The sequence below is a fragment of the Tasmannia lanceolata genome, unplaced genomic scaffold (genome assembly GCF_043159265.1).
Source record: "Tasmannia lanceolata isolate RefF3 unplaced genomic scaffold, GAP_Taslan_0.1 ptg000018l, whole genome shotgun sequence".
Classification (NCBI taxonomy): domain Eukaryota; kingdom Viridiplantae; phylum Streptophyta; class Magnoliopsida; order Canellales; family Winteraceae; genus Tasmannia; species Tasmannia lanceolata.
Window position 1 is genome coordinate 6,538,467 of NW_027518695.1, and position 7,697 is coordinate 6,546,163.

At 41.8% G+C, this 7,697-nt stretch overlaps 1 protein-coding gene across 1 annotated transcript; it reads left to right on the plus strand.

The window, feature by feature from the left end:
• The first annotated feature begins 3,221 nt into the window (after positions 1 to 3,221).
• LOC143849563 (uncharacterized) lies at positions 3,222 to 7,419 on the plus strand. Its single transcript, XM_077358623.1, has 4 exons — positions 3,222 to 3,496; positions 4,025 to 6,388; positions 6,716 to 7,193; positions 7,411 to 7,419. Exons 2-4 carry the CDS (start codon positions 4,209 to 4,211, stop codon positions 7,417 to 7,419), a joined length of 2,667 nt encoding a protein of 888 aa, XP_077214738.1. The 5' UTR covers positions 3,222 to 3,496; positions 4,025 to 4,208.
• The last annotated feature ends 278 nt before the right edge of the window (positions 7,420 to 7,697 follow it).

A 7,697-nucleotide genomic window follows, 5' to 3' on the forward strand; every position in this document is an offset into this window, starting at 1 on the left:
AAATACCAAAAATCTTCAAAACCTTGTTTTTCAACAAGATTTTCCTCTAGAGTTAGGAGTTTGTCCTAGATAAAGAGTTTTAGAGTTTTGAGTTTGTCTTTGATGTGTTGTGTGGTTTGTTTGTGTTTGTGTTAGAGTTAGGAGTTTGTCCTAGAGTTATGGGAGCGCCTCCGTCTAGTCAGTTGGCGATTCATATCGCCGACTGATGATTAAGTCTTGGATACGCTAGTGATCCCATTGTTTCCCTTAGGGCGTACAGCCTAGCTACACTTAGATTATAGGAATCACCTGCATTTAGTTAGGGCATATAGGGTGTCCTAAAATCTACAATCCATTGGAATTTAAATAATCACACAAGAAGCTTTAAGAACTAGTCCGGTCTTTTAGATCGAGTCTAGGATAGAGGTCTAGATGTCTTAGGCATCATAGCTTAGAATAGGTACGAAGAACTACGTTGCCTTGATTCTCGTGGAGGCGGGGATACGTAGGCTTCTTTGGATGAACATCAGATCATCTAAAGACTCGGGCCTAGGTATAGATTAGAGTTTTAGGGTTGTATGGTATCGAGTCATTTTCTATGTTTTGCAGTGTTTTCTTACTTTATTGCGCAGACCTTATACTTTTTTGGTGTGTCATGCATGTGTTCGTTCATCAGAACTTAGACACCCATTAGGCATGTCACTTATAACCTAGCTATGCTTAGGTGATACATGTTTCTTTTATTTTATCTTGTGTGCCTTTGATTTCATCTCCGAGACATGCATGATTAGATAGACGTCTTCTCGGAGATATTCATTCCCATTTCATATGATTTTCCCCCAAAGCTCTTCAAAATTATTAAGTAAATGGCATAAGAGACCAGGTGTTTGCACTTGGGCGGATGAGGTGCTCTTTAGACCTTCCGAATTCGTAACCAGGCACGAACCTTATTTTATATCTCTGGTTATCCGTTGCAACAGAGCATAGTATGGGATCCAAGGCCCATTTGCCTTTTTCCTTGGATGGCGACTCTTCTTTGTTTAAGGTACGCCTCGAATCTGGGCTAGTCCCCGAATCGAGAGGTATCTCACCTTTTGTATCGCCACTCATGCTGTGAGGGGCACTTCTTTCGAGAGTTCCTTGGTAGAGCTCTCCATTCACGTGGATGATCCTGAGACTTAGTGTGGGGCCCGTTCCCCGCCTCTCTCTCGGATCGGGGTCCACAGGCTGGCGACTCTGCTGGGGATTTCTTTCAAGATATTGCCTAACTCTGTTAAAATGCCATTTACTTAATAATTTTGAAGAATTTTGAGCTAAAATCATTATAAATGGGAATTTAATCGCTTAGAATCCAGGGGCACCAGATAGGTGTTTAAAACAAGGGATTCACACACTGCACAGCATACATCATTTTATTTTCTTTTCTTTTTTTCTTTTATTGATTTTCTTATTATTAGCTCCATGGGATAGATATAATGCGTACCTCATGGGATATCACTATCCAGATGGTGCTGTTGTATCTATTACCAAACTATGCGCCAATGCTGCAGTCGTAAACACTAGGCGTACTTGTGTTTACAGCAGCCGATGAGCAATGAAGCATACTATGTATAACACTAGGCGTACTTGTGTTATACATTTTAAGTATGGATCATAAGCATAGTACCTGATATATTGAGTCCGGAGCTCTACTTTCATTTTACATATATTATGTATATGAATATATTTGCTAACTTAGTGAAACCCAATTAGGATCTGCATGTGCGTATATATATATATATATTGCATTCATATAAGGACGAACATGTGTTGCTTATACATGTTGGAGCCTAGATTTAGGAGCCTTGTCCTATTCATTGATTATTGTAGCTCACCGTATATGGCTACAACGCAGTCCTAGTACACTCACATGTCTGTCTTGAGTCAAGTGTCTTGACTTTGTGGGATTATATTTATGGCTGGTGCCCCTGGTTAGGATATATATGTATATATCTATATATTGATTATCAGATTGAGGGCTTACTCTTTAGTAAGGTTTCCTTGTCTAATCTAATCAGTTGTGTCAGTCCTTTTTTTTTCAGATCTAGACCCGACCAGTGGCTTTTACTTGCCCCTCTCATGGTCGTGGCCTCTCTGTTGTTCTATTTATTGAGATTATGTCCCTATATCTGTTGATTATAAGATCAGGACCTACTTTCTAGTAGAGATTTCTGGCTTTGATCAATCAGTCATGTCTATGCATCTCTCAGATCTAAACCTAGCTAGTGGCTTCTACTTGTCACCCTCATAGCTACGGTTTATTCTTTGACTCGGTGATCATAAAATTCATTTGTTTTTATCCCTCAGATTGAAGCTTCATTTATCCATTCTTTAGTTGTGTCATATATTATTCAGATTGTTTTCTTCTTTCGTCTTTAGATATGATCGACAGTTTGTCTGCTGTCTTTATGGTCATATTCTATTTTTGATCTCTTTGATCGTTCAGTTTTGACATCCATCTTCCAGATTTAGATCCGGTCTATGATCTACTTTTGTCATTTTATGACCGTGGTCTCGTTTCTGAGTTTCTGATCATCTTTGATCAGTAGTGGAACATTCGATGTCATCCATAATATCCTTCTTATGCTTGATCGTTAAGTTCATTTTTATTCTTTATTTATTCGAAGTTATCTTCATTCCCTCATTATCCCGTCCTATCTTTGTGTCAGGTCTGATTATGGCAAACCTTTTGTTGGACAACTGGATAGCCGATACCATTAAAGCTCTTCCGCGTGAGCAGTCGCAGAGAAATATGGCTGATCATTTCATCAATTCGTTCACCTATTTGAACAGTCGGGATATAAATTGGAAGTTTCTCCAAGCAGCTGCTAGACTTTGGGATCCTGTTCTTCATGTTTTCCGATTTGGCCGTTTTGAACTTTGTCCCATATTTGAAGATTGGTGTACCATGCTAGAGCTCCCATCTGAGGGACTCTGGATCAAACCTTCAAGGATAGAATCTCCTCATGGTCTGTTTTGTAAACTGTTCAAAAATGAGACTGTGGATTCTCTGCCATGTTTAACGGATACGTGCGTAAAAATTCAAGACCTTATTAAACTTTTTTCGAAAAACGTCGATCCTACTAACTCTCGTTTTCAGGATTGCCGACGTAATGCTTTGATTTTTATGGTCTTCGCACGTCATGTTCTTCGCAGAAATTCTCATGTCGCATCTTTGATACTATTAGGAGTGGTAGATCAAATCAATGAGGGGAGGAATCCTATCCCTACCATGTTAGCAGAGACCTTCTTGGGATTAGATCTTATTGCTTCCCAAGAGATCAAGGACAATTTCAATGGATGTGTCAAGTTATTGTATGTCTGGCTTGGTGAAAAACTTCAAATTCTTCAGCGACAAAACCAAAATCCATATACCCTGAAGAATTTCCATACATGGAAACCAATAGCCCATCAACCTCAGTCCATCGATGAATGGCACAATTGGTTGCAACATGTAGAGGAGAGTCAGTTTCGCTGGGTAAGTCATTCATGTTTCCATGTTTTTACATGCACTTACCCGCATTCATTTGTTTATCTCATGGGTACCGAGAAATCTTCCTTTTATGCACCCATGCGAATTCTCCACCAGATTACGGGAATTCCGTGTCCTCCCGGAATCATAGTCCCTCCTCTCTGTGAAGATCTCACTCCTGATCTCGTCCGATCCATTGTGGCTGCTTGGGGAAACAAAAATGTAGAAAGAAGGTTAGGTTTATCTCGCAAATTCCGACGTGGAGAAATATCGGAAAAGCCCGCAGGCAAAAGAGTTCGGATTGAGGAACCTTGAAGATCCGTATCATGTTTTGTTATTCTGATTTTTTTGCATTCCTCATTTTTGTGAGTCTGTTATCCAGTTGTGATTAGAGATTAATATTTTTCATCCTTTGTAATCACAATTCGAATTTTATTAATGAAAGTGTGTTTTTGTCTCTTTTGTCATTATTTGATCAAAATAGTTTATCTCGATTATCAAAATTTTAATCTAGTGTTTATATTTCCATATCAGGATTCTTGATTGAGCAGCCATTGCTCCTAAGAAAATCCTCGTTTCAAAATCAACCTGGTCCCGTCAGTCCGCTGATTCCAGGCTGAGTCGTTTTTCTTCCTCACCAATTTCTTTTACCTCCCCTGCATTACCTTTCTCCAATATCCAGGAAATCCCTTCGCCTGTCCAATTTCCTATTGCACCGATGGCTGACTCTGGAAACGCTATAGCTGAGATGAGTGAGATGATGAAGGCTATGCTTCAACAGATGAATAATATGAATGAAGAGATAGCCCGTCTGAAAAATGACAGAGAGTCTACTTCCAGAGAACATGTAGCTCAGCACCCATCAGTTATACCTCCTCCCCCTCCTGCAATGGCCGGACCTGCGGTCTTGAACGTCGAAGACGATCTTGATAATGAGCAGTATGAAGAAGAAAATCGTCATCCTAATCTGAATAGAGCCAATGAGGACAGAGCGATGGCGGACAGAATGGATAGGCTGGCCCAAGAGATGGAAAACATAAAATTTCAAGGCCCGAAAAAGTTGAACATGGCCGATTTTATGTTGTATCCGGGAGTCACATTGCCTCCTAGATTCAAAGTTCCGGACATGGATAAATACGATGGGACCGGGTGTCCTCGAAGCCATCTAATGTCAGTTCTTCCGCTTTTACAACAGCATGGTCTATCTCCGGAGCAAGTTGCTCTATTATTTCCTAGATCCCTTGTTGGAACAGCTAAGAAGTGGTTCCTGAGTTTGAAAACAGAGGAGATCCGAACTCTAGAGAGTATTGCAAACAGGTTCGTCGAACAATTCTCTATGGAAGAGGGGATCGATGTAACTAAGAGAGATTTGAAGGCTTTGAAACAGGGCCATAATGAAACTTTTACTTCCTTCATCCGTAGATGGAGAAGGAAAGCTGCCCAGATGACTCATCGGTTGTCAGATGAGGATCAGATCAAGATTGTGGTGAAAAACCTATCACCACAATATTACCACCATATGGCTATCCAATATTTCCTTGATTTTAACCATCTTATTAAGACTGGGACTCAGATAGAAGATGCATTGGCTAAAGGCCTGAGATCTAGAGTACCATCTGATGGCAGAGAAGGGAAGCGACCTGTGATGGCGCCGAAAGAGGTCCATAATGTCAATTATGTCAGGCCGCCCCCACCCAGAGTAGTTACTGAAGTAAGAAGGCCGACAATGGAGCAGAAGCCTCTTCGTCATTTCGATCCCCTTCCGTATTCTTTGTCCGTAGCTTTGAAGAAGCTATTGAAGGACAAGAAGATCAAGTTGCCTGACATTAAACCTCCTCCCAACCCGTTGCCAAGAACCTGGAGAGAGGATCAATTCTGTGATTACCACCGTAACACTGGCCATATCACTGACAGGTGTTTAGCTTTGAAACACCAAATTCAGAACATGATCGATAGGAAGGAACTGTCAATCCAGTTACCAAATGTAACTAGAAACCCTCTTCCTACGCATGCAATGCCGCCTCCATCCTCGGTCAATGTCATTTGCGCCGAGGAGTCTATCATTGATCCGGCTTCCTTCATATGTGCTGTGGAATCCGAAGAACCCTATGTCTGGAAATTTGAAGAAGGAGATCAGTTGGCAGAATCCGAAAGGCCATATGTTTTATCCTGGAACGATCCTGATGTGGCTGGGCCATCAAACCAGTCATATATTTTCCAGTGTGAAGATGAGGAGAAAGATTCTGAATCTCTATATGTCTTAAGGGTGAGTGATGATGAGGGAGAAGAAATAAAAACCCCTTACACCCTTAGGATAGAAGATGAAGATTTGTTGCTCCTGAACGATCAATGTGATGAACTCCGCCACGTCACACGGGGTGGACGAGTCTTTAAGCCAGCTGAACTCAGAGTTGATAATCCCGCTGAAGTTGCGAGAGGGGTTGATAGTCAGAGGCAGAAACAGAAGCTTGAGGAAGAAGAAGATAACTTGTTGAATCAGCTCAAGAAGACACAAGCCAATGTGTCCATTTGGGGTTTATTGATGGCATCGCCGAAGCACAGACAGGGTGTACTTCGTGAGTTGAACTCATCCCAGGTATCAGTTGAGATCACTCCTGACGAGCTGGTCGGTTTGGTGGCCATGACCAAGGCTTCAAAAGCCTTATCTTTCTCAGATGAGGACTTGCCTTCAGAAGGAAAGGATCATACTCGTCCTCTCAAGATTACTCTGCTTTGCAATCAGAAGAAAGTATCAGAAGTACTGGTAGACAATGGGTCGGCTTTGAACGTGTGTCCTTTGAGCACTGCCACTACTCTGGGGTTTGGGCCTGAAGATTTTATTCCGTCTGAGCAGGGTATACTAGCATATGATGGTACCCGAAGGGATGTGATTGGAACGTTGGCTACTGAGATTGTCATTGGAGGAGAAACCTTTGACATTGAATTTCAGGTGTTGGATATCAAGACTTCTTTTTGTCTATTGCTTGGTCGACCTTGGCTGCACAAGGTTGGAGTTATCCCTTCCACACTTCATCAAAAACTGAAATTCATTCGAAACAATCGGGTGATCACAGTTAAAGGAGATCCCGAGCCAGAAGTCGGACAAATATCTCAAGAGCTTGTTACTGAAAATACAAGAGATATCAGTCTGACAGGATTTTCAGTGGAGGTTTCAGTTATCACCATGAAAGAAGCTATGAATGAAGAAATTATGTTTCTTTCTAGCACTAATACTCGGGTAGTCAAGATGATGCGCCGATTTGGGTATCTCCCAGGGGCAGGTTTGGGAAAGAATATGCAGGGTCCGACTGAGCGGCCCGAGTTGAAAGCATCCGATGGTTTGTTTGGTTTGGGATACAAGCCAACTCGCAAGGAGATACAAGAAATGAGAGCTTACATGTTCAAATGGGCCGAGTGTCGCCGCAAGGGTTTAGAATTTCCAATGGGACCCTTCAGTATGATAATGAATGGCAGATTCCGGAAAGAAGGAGCTGATTGCCCTTATTACGGTTTTTCAGAGCCATGGTATGATGAGAGCGGGGTAAAGCTGCCTGGTCTTGAGATCTTCTTCGCAGATGAGCTGCCAGTAGACTTTTTCGGTAAGCAGATTGCAGAGGCAGTTGTGACAGAGGAATCAGATTTAGACTGGGTTGAGAACTTCGAACCGGAACTCTTGAATTCTTTGTTTCAGACCGAGGCACCAGTCATTGCTATGATTGGAAGAGATGCACCTTTTCTGAACCCAGAGGACTATATCACCCCAGCCGAGGGACCTCTGGATAACTGGACCTCACAGGTTATACCCCAAGTAATCCCTCAGTACATTCCAGTCCCTTCAAAAGAGTCAGTTATTTCAAAGTATGTGTCAGTTTCTGAGTCCGTCCCAGAGTCTGTCATTTCTAACTTTTCTTTTGATGCAGGTACTGTAGAAGTCGGGTCTACCTCTGGAGTGGGTGACAAGTCTGTCCTTGGTAGCGTTGAGTCCGAGTCTGAGGGCATATTCATTGATTCTTTGGCTGTACATGTTTCTAGTTTTGTCGATACTGATGTCGACTTATTTTTTCATCCTGTTTTAGAGTCTGTAACGCCTGATGTGGGCGAGTCATCTGATGTAATCATTGATTCTGATGAAATAAAAGATTCTTTTGCTTATATTCCTGTAATTGTCTCTTCTGCTGATTCTGCTTCTAAACCTGATCAAGTAAGT

Coding starts and splice junctions, on each gene's coding strand:
- LOC143849563 (XM_077358623.1), top strand. CDS start 4,209: ATGGCTGACTCTGGAAACGCTATAGCTGAGATGAGTGAGATGATGAAG. Junction 6,389..6,715: donor CGAAGGGATGTGATTGGAAC/GTTGGCTACTGA, acceptor GTTTCTTTCTAG/CACTAATACTCGGGTAGTCA.